The 21,674-nt window shown below is 42.9% G+C and overlaps 1 protein-coding gene across 2 annotated transcripts in view; it reads right to left on the bottom strand.

Annotated features, from left to right (window-relative positions):
* Positions 1–21,674, bottom strand: part of DSTYK (dual serine/threonine and tyrosine protein kinase) — a 66,638-nt gene that overhangs the window by 30,143 nt on the left and 14,821 nt on the right. Inside the window, exon 2 of one of the 2 annotated variants that reach the window (XM_035281485.3) lies at positions 12,703–13,064. In XM_035281485.3, coding sequence (XP_035137376.1) covers positions 12,703–13,064 — 362 coding nt within the window. Of the gene's footprint in view, positions 1–12,675; positions 13,065–21,674 lie in introns of both variants that reach the window. The other variant, XM_035281484.3, reaches the window with a different exon arrangement.

The raw sequence follows: 21,674 nt of genomic DNA on the forward strand, positions 1-21,674 counted from the left end.
AGAGGATGAGCCAGAGCTGTTATGGGCCTTAGTATGGCCACCTGAGAGGGAAGTCTGGCCTCAGCTATATCCCTTCCTAGTCCCTAGAACAGTGCCTGGCACTTAGTAAGCATCCCGTAAATAGACATGGAATGAATTAATGAAGAAATGATGCTCAAAGCCGCTTTCAATCAGTATATGCAAAATCTTCTATCTTCAACTCCCATCCCGCACATTTTGTCCCACACATTTATGTGAAATTGCATTTGCCTCTACTCTAAGAATAAAGCAATGAATAAGCATTTTGCTCCTAACTCAATTAAGCAAAAAAGCATCTCAAGGAATCATGACAGTAACCCATAATTCCCATATTGAGTCACAGAGAATTCCTAAAGAGATTTCTCTTATAGAATACACTCTGCATAAATCCATGGAGTTTACAGAAGTTGATCTGTCGCCACCCATTTTCTTGGCAGGATTAAGAAATGCAATAGAAAGGAGCTTGCTACTCTACAAACATCAGAAAATACCTCTTTGGTTTTGTTGTGGGTATAAAGTGTAAAATGACACTATTTTATTTTATTTATTTTTAAACTTTTTGTAGAGACAAAGTCTCACTACGTTTCTGGTCTTAAAACTCCTGAGGTTGACCAGGTACAGTGGCTCACACCTGTAATCCCAGCACTTTGGGAGGCTGAGTCGGGCGGATCACCTGAGGTGAGGAGTTTGAGACCAGCCTGGCCAAAATGGCAAAAACCCATCTCTATTAAAAATACAAAAACTGTCCGGGTGCGGTGGCTCACGCCTATAATCCCAGCACTTTGGGAGGCCGAGGCGAGTGGATCACGAGATCAAGAGATCGAGACCATCCTGGTCAACAAGGTGAAACCCCGCCTCTACTAAAAATACAAAAATTAGCTAGGCATGGTGTGCACCTGTAGTCCCAGCTACTCGGGAGGCTAAGGCAGGAGAATTGCTTGAACCCAGGAGGTGGAGGTTGCCGTGAGCCGTGCCATTGCACTCCAGTCTGGGTAACAACAGCAAAACTCCATCTCAAAAAAAAAAAAAAAAAAATACAAAAATATAGCCTATGGTAGCGAATGCCTGGAGAATCCCAGCTACTTGGAGGCTGAGGCGGAAGAATCACTTGAACCTAGGAGGCGGAGGTTGCAGTGAACCAGGATCGCAACATTGCATTCCAGCCTGGGCAACAAGAACAGACTCTGTCTCAAAAAAACAAAAACAAACAAACAAAAAACTCCTGAGCTCAAGCAATCCTCCTGCTTCAGCCTCCCAAAGTGCGAGGATTATATGCATGAGCCACTGTGCTCAGCCAGTGACACTATTTTAAATGCCAAGAAGTAATCACTCAATCACCGAATAAGACCAATCCCTTTCTAAGAATATTGGCTCTTACAGGTGAAGAATCCTTACTCTGTAGCTCATGGCACATTACTAAAACTCAATTATAACAAAGGATGATTTACTAACTAATAATTCAAACAGAAAACAGTGGCCCGACACAGTGACTCAAGCCTGTAATCCCAGCACTTTGGAAGGCGGAGGCTGGAGGATTCCTTGAGCCCAGGAAGTAGAGGTTACAGTAAGCCATGTGATCACATCACTGCACTCCAGCCTGGACAAGAGACCCTGTCTCTAAGATATAAACAAACATGCAAACAAAAAACCCAGAAAACAGTTATGTACGCAGGCTAAAGTCGGTAGATAGCAGGTGTCATTGCTTTCTCTAGAGTTCTGAAGCCTCAGGTTTACACCACATGGAAAAGTACACAACTTTATAGTAATAATTGTCCTTTCCTTGCACGGCCTTGACCTCAATCCTTGTCCCCATATTCTAGCTATCTTTACTTCCAATTCTCCTCTCATGCCATTCTCATAGGGCATTTGAAAGGTTTCTCCTGTTTGTTTTCACATAGGGCTGATTCTTTTTCATTTTTAAATAGTTCCCTGAACCATCTTCTTAAATATTAATTATATATTAAGTAAAATACCTCTCTATTTTTGTTATTGTATAGAAAATACCTTGACTCAGCTAGGTCTTGTGGCTCATGCCTGTAATCCCAGCACTCTGGGAGGCCAAGGCAGGTGAATCACGTAAGGACAGGAGTACGAGAGCAGCCTGGCCAACATAGTGAAACCTTATCTCTATTTAAATACAAAACTTAGCCAGCCATGGTAGCAGGCACCTGTAATCCCGTTACTCAGGAGGCTGAGGCAGGAGAATCGTTTGAACCCAGGAGGCAGAGGTTGCAGTGAGCCAAGATTGTGCCACTGCACTCCAGCCTGGGCAACAGAGTGAGACTCTGTCTCAAAAAAAAAAAAAAAGAAAAAAGAAAATACCTTGAGTCTTGTTAGTACATATACTTTCCACGGGGGAGCTGCAACCAAACAGGCTATAACATGTTTCTAGGTTATAATAACATGCCTCAAAGAAACTGGGATCAATGTGAAGGCAAACCCGAGCTTTATCCCAACAGTCAACATAGAATGGATACACACTCATCTCCCTACCTAGTAAAAGCATCAGTGTTTAACTGAGGCCAGATATGACTTAGAAAAAAACACAATCACAATCATAGTCTTTAGTAACCACAGAAAGCATGAGCCCATCATGCTAAAAGTAGAAGTATATTTATAATCCCAAATACCTAAAAGCAAAGGCTTTAGCTCTGATTCTCAGCTCATAAGCATGAAGACTTTAAGGATCTGAACTCTCTTCTCTCCCTCTCAAACGACAATGGATTAGGAAACAGACAAGCTGATAAACATATATTGAATGGCCTCTATGCATTCTACCTAATGGAGAGTCAAATATCTAGGTGTCTACAGATGCAAATAAAAGTAGAAATCTGAATTTTATTCTCTTGGCACTTATAAGATTAATTGAGAGAGAGAGAAAAAATATTTTGTCTAGAATGGGGAAGAGGGAAAGAGAAAGGAGGGAAAACTTTACCTTTCAACTTTTATAAACTTCTGTGTTATTAACCTTTTATAACAGCTTTCTCCTTTCATTTTATTACAAAAATAAGCCATAATGAATTATAACGAACTTTGTATCTAATAAGAGCAGAATAATAACTATAAGTACGTTGGAAGAAGCAGCCTTAAGTATTAGGAGTTCTAATGTGGATGACTGTTAGGGAAGGGATAGGTGACTGAGAAGAGGAAATCTTCTCAAGAACACCGAGATATTCAATCAAAGGGAGAAGGAAACAGGCTTACTAAGTGCCAGACACTGTGGTAGGTGCCACACACTTTACCCTCATACCAATTCTAAAAGAAGAATTATAGTCCAGGCGCAGTGACTCATGTTTGTAATCCCAGCACTTTGGGAGACTGAGGCGGGCAAATCGCTTCAGCCTAGAAGTTCGAGACCAGCCTGTGCAACATGGCAAAACCCCATCTCTACAAAAAAATACAAAAATTAGCCAGGTATAGTGGCATGCACCTGTAGTCCCAGGCACTCAGGGGCTGAGGTGGGAGGATCACTTTAGCCTTGGAGGTTGAGGCTCCAGTGAGCCAAGATCCTGCCACTGCACTCCAGCCTAGATGACACAGTGAAACCCTGTCTCAAAAAAAAAAAAAAAAGAAGATAGGAATTATATCCCCATCTTACAAACGAGGGAACAGTGATACAACTAAGTGACAAAACCAGGATATAAATCCAGGTCCGTATAGCTACAAAGACAATGTATTGAAGGCCCACTCACTGTGCATTAAGCACTGTCTGATCTGGTGTTTGGGAAGTTGTGAAAGTAGAATTAAAAAAAAAAAAAGAAAGGAAGTAGAATAAAAATAGACTAGATGCTTTCAGGGATCCTGACAATTCTAGTTAGGGCTCTGATTACGGCTGGGCACGATGGCTCACACCTGTAATTCCAGCACTTTGGGAGGCCAAGGTGGGTGGATCACCTGAGGTCAAGAGTTCGACACCAGCCTGACCAACATGAAGAAACCTCATCTCTAAAAATACAAAAAATTAGCTGGGTGTGATGGCTCATGCCTGTAATCCCAGCTACTCGGGAGGCTGACCACTTGAACTTGAGAGGCAGAGGTTGTGGTGAGCTGAGATCATGCCATTGTACTCCAGCCTGGGTAACAAGAGCAAAACTTTGTCCACCCCACTCACAAAAAAAAGTATATGCTAGTTACAAATAAAGGCTCCATCATCAAACAACATAACATCCTCTAAGAACTGGTTGGGACATCACAATAGCAGTCAAAAAGAAAATATTGTTAATAGCCCTAACAACAGTTTCTGCCTGTTGACAATACTTGTCAGTCTCTGAGTCTCTGAATTAGGGAAGATTCCCTACCCCAGCCATCCACTACTCAGAAGAAAACAAACAAATATGTGAGATAGTAAAACAGAAAGGAAGCCATTTGGTACAGGAAAGAGGTAGGTAGAATCCTAGCAAAGGAAGAAAATAAAAGAAGATTAAGACTGTGATTGCGCAGATTTTCTCCTCAAAAGCTAACCTTGCCAGGCACGGTGACTCATCCCTGTAATCCTAGCACTTTGGGAGGCCGAGGTGGGTGGATCACCTGAGGTCAGGAGTTCAAGACCAGCCTGGCCATCATGGTGAAACCCCATCTTTAGAAAAAAAAAAAAAAAAAAAGCTAACCTTGGAAGGCCAGAGATGAATCACTGACAGTGAATTGAGAAAATACAGCCTCAGCTTCAGGATGTTGTTTTGTTTTGTGTTTTTCACTTTAAGTTCTGGGATACATGTGTAGAGCATGCAGGTTTGTTACATAAGTATGGTTTGCTGCACCTGTCAACCCTTCCTCTAGGTTTTAAGCCCTGCATGCATTTAGGTATTTGTCCTAATGTTCTCCCTCCCCTTGCCCTCCAACCCTTGACAGGCCCCAGTGTGTGATGTTCCCTTCCCTGTGTCCATGTGTTCTCATTGTTCAACTCCCACTTATGAGTGAAAACATGCAGTATTTAGTTTTCTGTTCCTGTGTTAGTTTGCTGAGAATGATGGCTTCCAGCTTCATCTATGTCTCTGCAAAGGACATGAACTCATTCTTTTTTATGGCTGCACAGGATGTTTTTTATTTTTATTTTTTTGAGACAGAGTCTCACTCTGTCACCGAGGCTGGAGGGCAGTGGTGTGGTCTCAGCTTACTGCAACCTCCACTTCCCAGGCTCAAGTGGTCCTTCCATCTCAGCCTCCTGAGTAGCTGGGACTATAGGCATGCACCACTACATCCAGCTAATTTTTGTATTTTTTTGTAGAGAGAGGGTTTTGCCTTGTTGCCAGTCTCGAATTTTGGAACTCAAGAGATCTGCCTGCCTCATCCTCCCAAAGTGCTGGGATTACAGGTGTGAGCCACTGCACCCAGCCAGGCTGTTCTTTTAAGAGGTATCAAGGTTTCTACAGTGAACATAGGGATTAAAAAAAAATTCTTGCCTCTGAATCACATCTATCCTTCATAGGTATATCAGCCTATAACAGGAATTCCCAGGTTTTTTAGCAAGGAGCAATGTATGTAGGATGGTTACACTTTGCTATGTACACTAGTGCATGCTAGGGTAAAGGTGAGAGAGATGTTCAAGACAAAGTAGGATTACTTCCATAAAGAATTTCTAACGTAGTATTTGCCTGAACTTTCCACATCCTTTTAAAATATATCACTTCAGTTTCCCTTTTTGCCACATAAGAGTTTTAAAAATTGCCATTATACCTCTAGAATATCATTTCTTATTTCTCTGCCCTGTCTGTATAAACGATCCTTGTTTCTTTTTCCCCTGGAGCTGACCCTGGAGCTGACCATTTTTTGGCCCAATTCTGTAGCCTCCCTCTTCCGACAGTATCTTCTTGCCCTCAAGACCTCGATCAGCATTCTTTCCCACCTTTTACCTATCAATTTTATCTTTTAATCTAGATACACTCAAGAGATAATACGGTATCTAACTGAAGGTAAGTATAACAAATGTTGGGTTTGTTTTTGTATTTTTTTTGAGATGGAGTGTCCCTCTTGACACCCAGGCTGGTGTGCAGTGGCATGATCTTGGCTCACTGCAACCACCACCTCCCAGGTTCAAGCAATTCTTCTGACTTAGCCTCCTGAGTAGCTGGGATTACAGGCATGTGCCACCATGCCCAGTTAATTTTTGTATTTTTCGCAGAGACAGGGTTTCACCCCAGGCTGGTCTCAAACTCCTGACTTCAGGCGATCTGCCTGCCTCAGCCTCCCGAAGTGTTGGGACCACAGGCATGAGCCACCAATGTTGGGACCATGTGTGTGTTTGTGTTTTGATAGGGTCTCATTCTGTCACCCAAGATGTGATTATGGCTCAATGCAGCCTCGAACCCCTGGGCTCAAGTGATCCTCTTGCCTCAGCCTCCTGCATAGCTGGGACCACAGGTGTATACTACCACATCTGGCTAATTTTTAAATTTTTTGTAGAGACGAGGTCTCACTTTGTTACCCTGTCTGGTCTTGAAATGCCAATAACTAGACAAAAATTGAGAGAAGCCAGTTTTCTAGCAACAAACAGTGTTTAGTAAATTTTGGGGTTAAAATTTTATGTAAACTTGTCATTTTAGATCCTTTATAATGTTTATGAGTTGTAAAAGTATTAACTACTGAAAAATTTAAAATACCAATATCTGTTTAAAAACAGGTTAGCCTCACGCCTGTAATCCCAGCACTTTGGGAGGCCGAGGCGGGTGGATCACGAGGTCAAGAGATCGAGACCATCCCGGTCAACATGGTGAAACCCCATCTCTACTAAAAATACAAAAAATTAGCTGGGCATGGTGGCGGGCGCCTGTAATCTCAGCTATTCAGGAGGCTTGAACCTGGGAGGTTGTCGAAGGAGAATCACTTGGAGAATCACTTGAACCTGGGAGGCAGAGGTTACAGTGAGCTGAGATTGCACCACTGCACTCCATCCTGGGTGACAGAGTGAAACTTGGTCTCAAAAACATAAAACAGGCCAGATGCGGTGGCTCAAGCCTGTAATCCCAGCACTTTGGGAGGCCGAGGTGGGTGGATCACGAGTTCAGGAGATCGAGACCATCCTGGTCAACATAGTGAAACCCCATCTCTACTAAAAATACAAAAAATTAGCTGGGCATGGTGGCACGTGCCTGTAATCCCAGCTACTCAGGAGGCTGAGGCAGGAGAATTGCCTGAACCCAGAAGGCAGAAATTGTGGTGAGCTGAGATTACGCCATTACACTCCAGCCTGGGTAACAAGAGTGAAACTCTGTCTCAAAAAAAAAAAAAACAGATTAGTGGCCAGGCATGATTGCTCATGCCTGTAGTCCCAGCACTTTGAGAGGCCGAGGCAGGAGGATTGCTTGAGCTCAGATGTTTGGGACCATCCTGGCCACGGTGGTGAAACCCATCTCTACAAAAATTAGCTGGGCATGGTGGCACATGCCTGTAGTCTCAGCTACTTGGGAGGCTGAGGCAGGAGAATTGCTTGAGGCAGAAGTTACACTGAGCCGAGATCGTACCACTGTACTCCTAGCCTAGGTGACAAGAGCCAGACCCTGTCTCAAAAATTAAAACAAAAACAAAAACAGATTAGCTATTAGGTGAGGGCTATAAAGAGAAAACTTTACTACTCCAACTGGTTAGAGTTAAAAATGGTTAAAAAAAATTTTTTTTATTTGCAAGTCACTGACCTTGCCTGGAAATATTAGTCTTCCTCAGTTCCCTGAAATATAGCCCACCAGATAAACACCATGAGCCAATAACCATGTCAGTATGTGGCAGCCCAAAGGGCCAAAAGCACCTGGTGGGGATAAACAGGCTACTGATTAGAGCAGAATAACTGAAGCTATGTAGCTGCCACAGTAAATGTAACGCCACCACTAGGCTCCAGGAATCCCATCTCAGGCTGAGCAAGTTTAATCACTTCTGCTGCTGCTTCTTCCTTTTCTTACAGGTGTTAACAGGGAAAAAAAAAACCATAGAGATAGATTGAGCAACTCTAAGGCACACAACTGTTGCATCAAGAAAGAAAAAGAAAAGGAGGTGTCAGATACGTATGCTTGACAGTAGGCGTGAGGGTGGGGAAGGGGGAGTACTTTTGCATATAAAGATACAAGTAGCGAATATGGCAAATGGTGAAATGCGCTGCCAATTGGAAGGTGACTGAACACTAAATGAGGTTTCAGATACCAATGGCTTGACTGTGTTCCTCTATTGCTGAATTATGAGCTGAAAATCTCAGGGGATCCAGAACTTAAAAGGAGGGAATACCAAGCAGTTTGGGTCCATGTGAGTTGGCCTATTCTGAAACAAACTGAAAATGGCTAATTTATGAGGACTTTAAAGTAACATATTAGAAGAATGACCATTGTATAAGAGGGCAGGGGAAATTCTGCTTTGATAATTTGACAGTTCAAAATGAACACTGCATTTCCCCTAATTCAATCTTGGTTTCCTTTAGCTAAATGTTTCCTTTCTTTACTACCCTCCTCACAAATCAGATGAGGGGCTGTTTAGCACTAACTCACTGGTCCTAAAAATAACTGGAGCTAAACAAAAAGCTCATTCTCGCTGGCATGAACAATCTTCCAGGTAGCTGCTGTGCAATGCCCCCAGCAGTAAGCTGAGTGTTGCTGATGTGCTGAACAGAGACAGGAGCCCAGAGGGCAGTGCTTGGATTCCGCAAAGGTTGCAAGGCCCTCTGAGACTCAACATCAAGGGGTTCTAAACTTAGAACTATAGGGGTTTGGTACGAGGTCTACATCAAAACCACTGGAGAATAAGGCAGATCCAGAGAAACACTGGCCAAGGAAGCCTCACAAACCACATGAAATAACATGAGAGGCTAGAGAATTCCTCAAGAAAAGAGAAAATATATCTTTTAACTATGCTGAGAGAAAGCTGATTTGGTATCTCAACTCCCAGCCAAGTAGCCTCCTTGACTGTTCCCTCTGTCTGCATGCTTAGCACATACCAGGAGCAGGCACTGGGAGCTCTCATGGGAAGATATATGCTCAGATACACATTTGGAGGACGGTTTGTACTTTCATTTCTGTGACTTTGTTATATCACCTCAATTTATGAAACAAAAGTAAATTATATCACCTCAATTTATAAAACAAAAGTAAATGAGCATGAGAAATAAAAAAAATAAATTTGGAGCTGGGCGTGGTGGCTCACGCCTGTAATCCCAACACTTTGGGAGGCAGGGCCGGGGAGTGGATCACTTGAGGCCAGGAGTTTGAGACCAGCCTGACCAACATGGTGAAATTCCATCTCTACTAAAAATACAAAAATTAGGCCAGGTACAGTGGCTCATGCCTATAATCCCAGCCTGGGCCACACAGTAAAACCCCATCTCTACTAAAATACAAAAAATTAGCCAGGCATAGGGGCATGTGCCTGTAGTCCAAGCTATTCAGGGGACTGAGGCAGGAGAATTGCTAGAACCCGGGAGGCAGAAGTTGCAGTGAGCCGAGATTGTGCTACTGCACTCCAGCCTGGGCAAAAGAGTGAGGCTTCGTCTCTAAAAAAAAAAAAAAAAAAAAAAAAAATTACAAAAATTAGTCAAGCTAAGGAACAAGAATTGCTTGAACCCACGAGGCAGAGGTTGCAGTGAGCCATTCTATTGCCCAAGTGTTGTACAGTGGTGCGATCACAGCTGACTGCAGCCTCCACTGGTTGGGGGATCAAGTGATCCCCCAACCACAGTCTTTCAAGTGGCTGGGACCACAGGTGTGCACCACCACACCCAGATAATTTTGTACAGACAGGATCTCACTATATTGCCCAGGCTGGTGTTGAACTCTCAGGCTCAAGCAATCCTCCTCCCTCAGTCTCCCAAAGTTTTGGGAGTATAGGCACAAATCACTGTGCTCATATGAGCATTAGAAATTTAAACCAATAAAATGAAGGAGCCAAGCATGGTGGTTCATGATGGTAATCTCAGCACTTTGCAAGGCTGAAGCAGGCAAATCACTTGTGGTCAGGAGTTTGAGACCAGCCTGGCCAAGATGACGAAACCTCATCTCTACTAAAAAACAAAAATTAGGCCTGGTGACACACACCTGTAATCTCAGCTACTCAGGAGGCTGAGGCAGTAGAATTGCTTGAATCTGGGAGGCGGAGGTTTCAGTGAGCTAAGATTGCACTACTGTATTCCAGCCTGAGCCACAAAGCGAGACTCTGTCTCAAAAATAAAAAAAAATTAGAAATAATAATGATAATCTTAAAAAATAAACTGAAGGGACTCAAAGAAAACAGTCAATGATTTGCCTCTCCTGCAGATGACTTTGTCACATTCCAGGACTGTTATTAAAGGCAAATGGGAAAAATCACCCCGTGACTTAACAGCAGTCATTTCTGCTATTTAACAGTATTATTATTATTTTAGAGACAGGGTCTCACTATGTTGCCCAGGCTGGATTCAACTTCTTAGGTTCGAGGAATCCTCCTGCCTCAGCCTCCCTAGTAGCTGAGACTACAGGTGTGTGCCACTGAGCCCAACAGTGTTTTTTAAGCTATAGGTTATCATCTATCAGGTCACAGCATCAACTTACTGGGTTGCTACTAACATTTTCAAAAACTGAAGTCGAAGACAGAGGAAATTATCAGTATGTATTGCAGAAAGTAAAAGTGATGTTTCTTGAAACTTATATTTCAAATGTATATGTGTATATATGTACTGGGTGGTGAAAGAAAATTTATATCTTACAGTGAATTAAAATATTAAAAAGTGGCCAGGTGTAGTGGCTCATGCCTGTAATCCCAGCACTTTAGGAGGCTGAGGCAGGTGGATCACTGAGGTAAGGAGTTGTAGACCACCCTGGCAAACATGGTGAAGCCCTGCCTCTACTAAAATTACAAAAATTAGCCAGGTGTGGTGGCAGGTGCCTGTAGTCCCAGCTACTCTGTAGGCTCAGGAAGGAGAACCACTTGAACCCAGGAGGCAGATGTTGCAGTGAGCTGAGATGGCACCGCTATACTTCTGCCTGGGTGACAGAGTAAGACTCCATCTCAAAAAAAAGAAAAAGAAAAAATATACATACATATACACACATAAGTTTGAAACCACTGAGCTGTTGGAAACTTGAAGGAACCAGACCAAAACTGTAGACTACAGAGAGACTGTATGGATGGATGCAATACTTGTGAACTGTGAAGTTCATGGGTCAACTGAACAGGCCACAGTTAATATACAAAGATTACTGCCAGAGTTACTATCAGAGCTATTCAAAAACCCTCACATTACCCTGGAGCTAAGAAATGTGAACCTCCAGTTTGAAAACACAGGAAACCACCATTGAAACTGACCTGAGAGAGAATGGGGGCTTGTTACATAGCCCCCTCTAGCATTTATCAAGATAAAAGAAACACGGACTGTGGAAGGAAATGAGATGACAGTTTCTACTTCTAAAGTGTCACAGGCCATGGCCACAACCAAAAGACTCATTCTTTAACTGAAAAACTAAGCTTCTTAGAAGTAGTGTAGATGAAGTGGTTATAAGAAAGAAGGAAAAAAGAAACTACTCTCCCAGGTCCTGCCAAACTAGCCCATCCTTCCTGGCACAGTTAGCCAAGGGTCAAACTCTGGGTATGGCTGAATTATGTTACCCCTACCCACTCCTGACCCTGACATAATCATATTCCCATTAGGTCTAATTAAATAGCCCAGTCCTAACTAACCAGTAGGAAAGGAAGCGCAGACCAAGAGAGGAGTTTTTCCTAAGTGGATATATAAAGTCTTAGACAATATTATATCTTATGAGATGGAACAGGATCTATGCTCTCTTTGGGAGTTTATGAGCAAAACTAAGATACTCTTTAAATAACGGGATCTCCATGTACCCATACACTGAGCCAGACCCGTCCTCACATTCCCACGTTCCTTATAAAGTAGGTCAAACGATCTGTCCCCTCTGTACTACTTTGTAAATTAATGGTTAGGTCTAAGGAAGAACCCGCAAAATTATTCAGTTGGTCTCAATTCTAATAAGAACATTACTCATCCATCATCTTATCATTCCTTTTAGAAAGAGGTAACTAGAGACAATTCCAACAATATCTTCCTGTTAAGAAATGAGAAAGACCGGGTACAGTGGCTCACGCCTGTAATCTCAGCATTTTGGGAGGCCAAGACAGGTAGATCACCTGAGGTCAGGAGTTCAAGACCAGCCTGGCCAACATGGTAAAATCCTGACTCTACTAAAAATACAAAAATTAACTGGTGTGGTGATGTACATCTGTAATCCCAGCTACTTGGGTGGTTGGGGCAGGAGAATTGCTTGAACTGGGAAGCAGAGGTTGCAGTAAGCTGAGATTGTGCCACTGAACTCCAGCCTGGGCAACAGGTAGGTGAGACTGTCTCAAAAAAAGAAAGAAAGAAATGAGAAAGGATTTCTAACTTTGATTACAGTTATTCTGTGAAAGCATGCTGAGATACAAGTATCACATGTTCCTTTTATTTTAGAAACAGAGATAAGGAAGTGAGGAGACAAGAAAATTACTCAGGGCCTTGCGGCATGGTAAGGAAAGGCAAGGATGGGTGTTGCTGCAGCCTTGTTTTTCAACTTCCTAGATTACGTTCCTCTGACTCCACTAGCCACTGCTGCTCAGATGTCAGACTATATAGCATCAAATTACTTTTCTAGAAAGTCAAAATAAAAGGAAAGCTGGAATATATATATATATACAATTGGTATAGAAGTAAGAGATTGGTACCTTTAAGAGAGCATGGTGCATTGTTACCTCCAGTTCTGCTAAAACATGAGCAGCATCCTCATTGTCCTCTTGGACTTCCAGATCCTCCTCAGGGATGGTCTCCCAGTTGCCCTGGTGAGCAACCAGTGTATGCACTAGTTCATACTGTCCAGGGAGCGCCAGGCTGACCCGAGTCTGAGTCCCATAGGTGAAGCGGAGGCGCCGAAGCTTACAACTCTCCTCACTGCCCAGCTTGGTGGTGGGAAGCACTTGTACCCCCAACAGCAGGTTCAACAGCTGGCACTTGACATTACAATCCTGGCCGAGGATCAGTATGCAAGGGAGACAGTCCACAATCTGCTGGAGGTACTTCTCTTCATTAGGCGGGAAGGAAATGCAGCTCAGCTGGCCTGGTTGGGGAAGGGGAGAGTGGAAGAAGAGAAAGGAGTGGAGAGAGAGGAGTGAGGAAGGGTAGAGACTCACACAGAGATCCCACGAGGATGTCAGGGTCCTAGAGGAGAAATTTCTAGAAACCTTGGTTGAAGAAGAGACCAGGGGAAAAACCCCAGTGAAAAAGGGCTCTTCACATATCAAACAGAATTCCCTTCCCTAGCTTATCCCCCAGGAACAAGCTGTTATTTCTACCCAGAAACGTGGGAATGACCTCATCTTCCCTCCCCACTCCTTTTTCATTCAGTGAAACGACAGCCTAAGGAGTTTACAAGGACTCCATCACAAACACCAAGATTATTAAAATAACAAAGCCGGGAAAAACTATACGAATTGAGATATGAGCCCAAGGAGAAACATACTTGAATGTGTCAAAATTAAACCCTTTCTTCTGACAGAAGACCTAATACTTGAACACAGATTACAGTCATGTGTCGCTTAACAGGCATGCATTGTGAGAAATGCATCATCAAGCAATTTTGTCATTGTGTGAACATCAGAGTGTATTTACACAAATCTAGGTGGTATAGGTATAGCCTACTGCACACCTAAGCTATAGGATGTAGCCTATTGCTCCTAGACTCCAAACCTGTACAGCATGTTACTGTACTGAATACTAGAGACAGCTGTAACACAATGGTGAGTATTTGTGTATCTAAACATAGAATAGGTATGCTAAAAATGCTGTGCCTTTGTTGACCTAGGTGCCATCATGCAGCACATGATACAGCACTGTACAGCCCTTTTAAATTCTCTACCATACATGGTTTAGCCTATGATCTTCATTATGACATATTTTACAACTAAATGGATGAGCTAATTTGTAGATATACATATATAAAATGAAATGTTGGCCGGGTGCGGTGGCTCACGCCTATAATCCCAGCACTTTGGGAGGCCGAGGCAAGTGGATCATGAGATCAAGAGATCGAGACCATCCTGGTCAACAAGGTGAAACCCCATCTCTACTAAAAATACAAAAAAAATTAGCTGGGCACGGTGGCGCATGTCTGTAGTCCCAGCTACTCGGGAGGCTGAGGCAGGAGAATTGCTTGAACCCAGGAGGCAGAGGTTGCGGTGAGCCGAGATCGTGCCATTACACTCCAGCCTAGGTAACAAGAGCAAAACTCCATCTCAAAAAAAAAAAAAAAAAAGAAATGTTATTCAAGCTTGCATAAGCTCTAGAATCTTTTCCAGTTCATCTCTGATAGCTGGTGACAACATCCCAGCTGCCAAGTCAACTGTTTCACATCCATACTTCCTAATCAAATCATATTCCTTCTGTTTATGGGAGACGAGACCCTAAACAGGACAAAAGGAAAGAACTGCCTATTAGGATAAAATCTAAGCAAATCTAGAAAGAGATGTGATTTATCTCAAAGACATTCTCCTCGATGGACATCCCAATTACCCCGATTTGACCATTACACATTGTTATCCACATATTGAAATACCACAGGTATCCTATAAATAAGTACAAATACTAAGTGTCAATTAAAAAATATGTTTTTCACTGACCTGACGCTTTTGTACAAAAAATAATAAAAAATAAAAATCTAAAAATTAAAAATTAAAAATTTCTCCTTTCAGGGCAACCACTGCTAATCTAAATGGATAACTTCCCCCAACACATTCAAATAATGTTCAAGACAGAACAAGCTTCCTAAAGAAAAACAATCTCAGTTTGGGAAAAATAACCCGGAATTAGTTCACTGAAACTCTCAGTATGAAATACATCACTTCCTTATTCCTTCAGTATCAGTGTCTGCCTATCTCTACAATTCAGGCCATTCCTGCATTTGTTCAGAAAAGCACAGACACACTGTTCTTAGGCTGCAAAAAGGCCAATCCTTGAGCCAAACACATAGATCATAATTGAAATTTTGGGTGGCAGTAACTGAAACAGTATTTGCTGTAGTCACTTAACCATGAGCTGCATTAAATTATGTGTAGGCCATTTATTTAGTTTCCGGAATTGAAGCAAAAGAGGCCTGAATCAATTAAGAGGTGGTTCTGCTTCAGAGTGAACCTACCCAGCTACGATTTCAAATGCCCAAGCATCCTTCTCTTCCACAAACAGTAATATCAAAAGGGTTGAAAAGAGGTCTGTGTTCATGCAGACCCCTCTATGCATTTCATTAGGGCCCTTCCTTTCATGTCTGTCTACAAGAATATCACCCTGGCCTGCACATATATATCAGCAACACCAGACACTCAAACAAGCAAATCTACTCTCCTGGGAAAGAGATGAATGCCTTTCAAAAAGCAAACAGTTAACTAAGTATCTAATTCTCTGAGAGGGTATTTACTACACAGTGTAACACCAGACAACTAGTCTCTACTCTTTTGATCTACAACCTAAAAGCAAGAGGACACAGCCAACAGCTCATGTGGCCACTTAACAAGTAGCAATAGGCCAGTCCTGAGTTCCCTCATACCTTATTCACAACTCCAAAACACTTACCATGGTTTATTCTAATTACCTGTTTATAATCATCAAAAGCAGGAAGAACCATCCTATTTCATCCTCAACACCTAACACAATGCCTGACACAAACTAAGGTCTTAATGTTATACACTTGTTCGTTCTGTCTGAGAATCCATTTAGTGGGGAGAACTATCTATAAAAGGCTGTAAGCAAATCCACTGAGTACTTTGAAAAGTCCAGTATCATGAGGAATAGTTTAAGAGCACCCATCACTCCTAAAAACCTCCTTCATGTGAATAAAAGAATATGACCGTTACCGGGTACAGTGGCTCATGCCTGTAATCCCAGCAGTTTGGGAGGCAGAGGCAGGCAGATTATCTGAGGTCAGGAGTTTGAAACCAGCCTAGCCAACATAGCGAAACCCCGTCTCTACTAAAAATACAAAAAATTAGCTGGACATGGTTGTGGGAGCCTGTAATTCCAGCTACTCTGGAGGTCAAGGCAGGAGAATCGCTTGAACCCGGTAGGTGGAAGTTTTAGTGAGCCGAGATCACACCACTGCACTTCAGCCTGGGCAACAAAGCAAGACTCTGACTCTAAAAAAAAATATATATATATAGGACCCTTCCATTCATCTTGCAGAATTTAACTACCATAGTCTCAGCTTGAGCAGTGAGAAGTCCAGCTAGACTGTCATCATCCTCATCTACACACACTTCCCAGCTTTCTTCTATTTCTAGTCCTCCCCAGATTTTCACGTAAGTGTCTACACGTTAATTCATACTGACAACCGTTAAATTACTATAATAAAAATGGTTTCATCACAAAGAGCAACAAACCTGAATAACCTTTGTTACTGCTACTAGCAGGAGAGTGGATAATAGAGAAGAAAACCAACTAAATCACTTTTCAGGACCAAAGGAGAGGTCCCTGCACCTCTGAGACAAAGTGTCAACTACAGGACAGCCAATGAAACAGGCTGCATCAGCCAAAGCACAGCAGACACACCCCACTATTCATCTGACCCAAATGATCACGTCCCCCATCCATCTCTCCTATAAAAATTCACCACAGATAAACTTGCTACTGTCAAAACCACCAAAGATCGGTGCAATGGGAACGGAGGCTGAAGCTGAGCCCAGTACTCTGTCAGAAGTCTATATGCAAACATCACTGTTTTCCAGCACGTCACGATGGAAGCCCTTTGCTTCTCCCACTAAATCTTTAGCTTCTTCATCCATCTGACATCTCTACCAGATTTGAATAAGGGGATGGAGAGAAATGAAGTTGAAAGCAGATGGTTTTACCCCTGGATTCTCAGCACACTGCTCAGTGATGTGGAGTGCAATATGGAAGCAGGAACAGAACGAGAACGAACAGGCTTTGCCACTCTGACTAGCTCTGTGACCTTAGCAATCCACTAGATCTTTCTAAGCCTTGAAATGCTCATCGGTAAACCGAGGGGGGTGGAGTTGGATTAGATCATCTTTAACATGCTTTCCAGTTCTAAAATGCCAGGTTTTAACTGCTGAAAGAACAATGATGTGAGGGGGATGGGTGGTTGGTCTGGCTGTTTTTAGTTTATTTTAAATTATATGTGAATTTAAGTATGCACGCACCCCCTGGACCACTATAACTGCAGATCAAAAAGTAGACAGAACTAGCCTGCGGCTCTGAGGACCTACAGTGCAGTCTTTGCAGTTCTCTAAAGAAGAGATTTAAAAGCTGTAGAATGACAGTAGGAGGGAGGAAGAAAACCTGTTTCAGAGTTGGAGCAGCTGCCTCACTGACAGTTAAAGGACTTCCAAGTTAATCGAGTTTTCTTTTGTAATTAATACAACAGCATCTGCATACAGGCTGCCAGAAGGTAAACAGCATGGCTTCTCAGCTGACGCACATTAACCCTGCCAACTCTGGCTGGGTTCACATCAAATCGTCTTAAGTGCAAACCAAGGCTTTTGTAGTTGTTGTTCTTGGTGGTGGTTCTTAAATACACATTGTGATTTTTGATTACTTCTAAACTAAAGTTTCAAGCTAGATGGAAGAGAGGAACAATTAAAGCAGCAACCCATTTTGGTTTTTGTTTTAGATAACATCTATTAAGCCCTTTCTATGTATTGATCACTTTATTTGCCTCATCTCATTTAGTGCTCATAATTCTACCAGACAAGGACTATTATTAACTCCATTTAAAAATGAGGAAATGCAGGCCAGGCACAGTGGCTCATGCCTGTAATCCCAGCACTTTGGGAGGCCCAGGTGGGTGGATCACCTGAGGTCAGGAGTTCAAAAATCACCCTGGCCAACATGGTGAAACCCCATCTCTAAAAAAAAAAAAAAAAAAAGAGGAAATGGGCCAGGCGTCGTTGAGAGGCAGACATGGGTGTATGGCTTGAGCTCAGAAGTACAAGACCAGCCTGGGCAACAAAGGGAGCAACCCCCACCGCACCTTGATTTCTACTAAAAGATTTTTTACATCAGCTAGGCATGGTGGTGTGCTACTCAGGAGGCTGAGGTGTTAAGATTGCTTGAGCCTGGGGAGATCGAGGCTGCAGTCATCTGTGATCACGCTACTGCGTGTTTCTCCTCGACGACAGAGTGAGACTGCCTCAAAATAATAATAAAGATGAGGAAACGGATGCTGGAAAAAACCAAACCAGGCCGAGTGCAGTGGCTCACACCTATAATCCCAACACTTTGGAGGCCAAGGCAGGTGAATCACCTGAGGTCAGGAGTTCCAGACCAGCCTGGCCAACATGGTGAAACCCCATCTCTACTAAAAACACAGAAACTAGCCCGTGTGGTAGCTGGTGCCTGTAATCCCAGCTACTCAGGAGGCTGAGGCAGAATTTCTTGAACCTGGGAGGCAGAAGTTGTAGTGAGCTGAGATGTCACCACTGCACTCCAGCCTGAGTCAAGAGTGAAACTCCATCTAAAAAAAAAAAACAAAAAACCAAAAACCAGCCCAGGTTTCTCCATTTTCTCTGAGCAGCGAACCGCAGGGGTTAGCAGGGACTGCGCCTAAGTCGCTGAGGACTAGTAGACAATGCCCCTATATCACATTGTTTTCCAATATGGGGTTAAATGCAATTCAGTAACTGTAGGACCTCAATGTAAAGCAGACTGACATAATTCCTATGAAAGTTGTCCCAAACCATGAGGAATCAAGAGTGTGGAGAGAACCACAGCATTGCCACCGGCTGGCACATACTTTCAGAAACTTATTCTACCTGAGATCTCTGGAGTCTCTTTGCTAAAACAAACAGTAGGCTCTTTTCAGAGAAAATTCTTTTTTTTTTTTTTTTTTTTTTCTTGAGACGGAGTCTCACTCTGTCACCCAGGCTGGACTGTAGTGGTGTGATCTCAGCTCACTGCAACTTCCCCCTCCTAGGTTCAAGCAATTCTCCTGCCTCAGCCTCCCGAGTAGTTGGGATTACAGGTGTGTGCCACCATACCTGGCTAATTTTTGTTTGTTTGTTTGAGACAGACTCGTGCACTGTTGCCCAGGCTAGAGTAGTGGCATGATCTTGGCTCACTGCAACCTCCGCCTCCTGGGTTCAAGTGGTTCTCTGGCCTTAGCCTTCTAAGTAGCTGGAATTACAGGCATGTGCCACCACACCTAGCTAATTTCTGTATTTTTAGTAGAGGTGGGGTTTCACCATATTGGTCAGGCTGGTCTCGAACTCCTGACCTCATGATCTGCCAGCCTCGGCCTCCCAAGTGCTGGGATTATTACAGGCATAAGCCACCGCTCCCTGCCTTTTTTTGTATTTTTAATAGAGACAGGGTTTCACCATGTTGGCCAGGCTGGTCTCGAACTCCTGACCTCAGGTAATGCACCCACTACCACCTCCCAAAGTGCAGAGACTACAGGTGTGAGCCACCGCATAAAGTACAGTGGCATGATCTCAGGTCATGGCAACCTCCACCTCCCAGGTTCAAGTGATTCTTGTGCCTCAGCCTCCCAAGTAGCTAGAACTACAGGTGCGTGCCACTAATTTTTTTTTTTTTTTTTTTTTTTGTAGAGATGGGGTTTCACCATGTTAACCAGGCTGGTCTTGAACTCCTGACCTCAGGTGATCCACCCACCTTGGCCTCCCAAAGTGCTGGGATTACAGGTGTGAGCCACTATGTCTGGCCAAAAATATCATTTCTAACATTGAACTTCATGCTTTTAAGGGAGGTCAACTTAAGTCCCCTCTGAAAGCAAATGAAAAACAAAGGATTTTTAGTTAACTGAGGCAACCAGTGATACAAATATGCATTTCCACAAATAGGTAGTGATGTTTTATTTCTTACTATCTGTACCAAAAGTAGAAAAAAAAACAAATCCTAAATTGAGAAAGTAATCTTATATAGTCTTTCTACTATGGTCAATTCTACCACAAGCTTTTAAGTACTGAGCTACAAAAATTCCAGGGGCTGGGAGAAAAAAATCAGTCAAGAAATATTCATTTATCCTTCCCAAACAAGATCTCTGATCTTCAGCTAAATATGAAAGATCGACTTTTTTTATTTCAAAAAAAAATAGGAGGTACCCTCACATTTAAGGAAAACAGATGCTTAGGTAGTCTGGCTTTCAGAATCTTCAGGACCAAGTAGTACAAGGTATTTCATTTGAAGGGGATGGTTATTGAAGATCAGAGACTGAAATGTACTCTAGTAGCCAAAGCTCTTGCTGGAATCGAAAAGTTAAGTTGGCAGAAGTGTCTCTAGTTATTCTATGTTAGGGCCACATTAAGATCTCTCACAGCTTCTAAGAAGTAGATAGTATTGGCATCTGGGGAGAGGAGACCGGCTCCCTAGGGGCTGATACCCACTGGGAGCCATGTGAAATGGCAACACGCTCAGCAGCATGCTGAACAAGCTCCTTTCTTTTTTTTTTTTTTTTTTTTTTTTTTTTTGAGACGGAGTTTCACTCTTGTTACCCAAGTGCAATGGCACGATCTCGGCTCACCGCAACTTCCGCCTCCTGGGTTCAGGCAATTCTCCTGCCTCAGCCTCCCAAGTAGCTGGGATTACAGGCACGCGCCACCATGCCCAGCTAATTTTTTGTATCTTTAGTAGAGACGGGGTTTCACCACTTTGACCAGGATGGTCTCAATCTCATGACCTTGTGATCCACCCGCCTCGGCCTCCCAAAGACAAGCTCCTTTCTGAGTGGAAACTGTTCCTGAGACTGGTCACGCTACAGAGGAAACTGCAGCTGGCAGTTGAGGCTTTAATGTATGGGATGCAGAGATGGAAGTAGTTCGTTGAAGGAAGCCAACCCCATGCTTCACAGAGGGCTTAGTTTCTGGCACTTGGAAGGCAGTGTATAAAAGTTTATAAGCAATGAGAATGATCCAAAGGCGAGAATACATCAAAAGGACACAGGAACCAGCTTGAAAGGAAACTCGCTTACCAAAGTGGGGACGATTTAAGCATAAAAATAAAAAGTGATAGGAACATATTATAATCCATTGAAAAATTCACAAGTCTACACTCAGATAAATATATAAACAAGAGAAAAGGAAAGCTCTTCTTTACAGTAGACTACAACTGATACATATAGAAGAAATGATGGATATGAAAATCACCGTTGGGCTGGACACAATTGCTCATGGTGTAATCCTAGCACTTTGGGAGGCTGAGGCAGGAGGATCACTTGAGCATAGGAGTTCAAGACCAGCCTAGGCAACATAGTGAGACCCCATCTCTACAAAAAATTTAAAAATTAGTGAGGCATGGTGGCATGTGCCTGTAGTTCTAGATACTATGGAGGCTGAGGCAGGAGGATCGCTTGAGTCCAGGAGATTAAGGCTGCAGTAAGCTCTGATCACACCACTGCATTCCATCCAGCCTGGGTAACAGAGAAAGACCTTGCCTGTAAAAAGAAAACAACAACAACAAAACCCACCACTGAGACAGGTGGGAGATGTCAGTGAATGCTAGGTCTATTGGAAGGAGTTTTGTTGAGAAACAGAGTATCAGTGAAATGTAAGAAAACCTCTCCAAAAACTAATCATTGCAAAGAAAAAAGTGGTGATTTTTTTTTTTCTTTTGAGACCCAGAGTTTTATTCTTGTTGCCCAGGTTGGAGTGCAATGGCATGATCTCAGCTCATCACAACTTCCACCTCCCGGGTTCAAGCAATTCTCCTG

Source organism: Callithrix jacchus, chromosome 19 (genome assembly GCF_049354715.1).
Source record: "Callithrix jacchus isolate 240 chromosome 19, calJac240_pri, whole genome shotgun sequence".
Taxonomy (NCBI): Eukaryota; Metazoa; Chordata; class Mammalia; order Primates; family Cebidae; genus Callithrix; species Callithrix jacchus.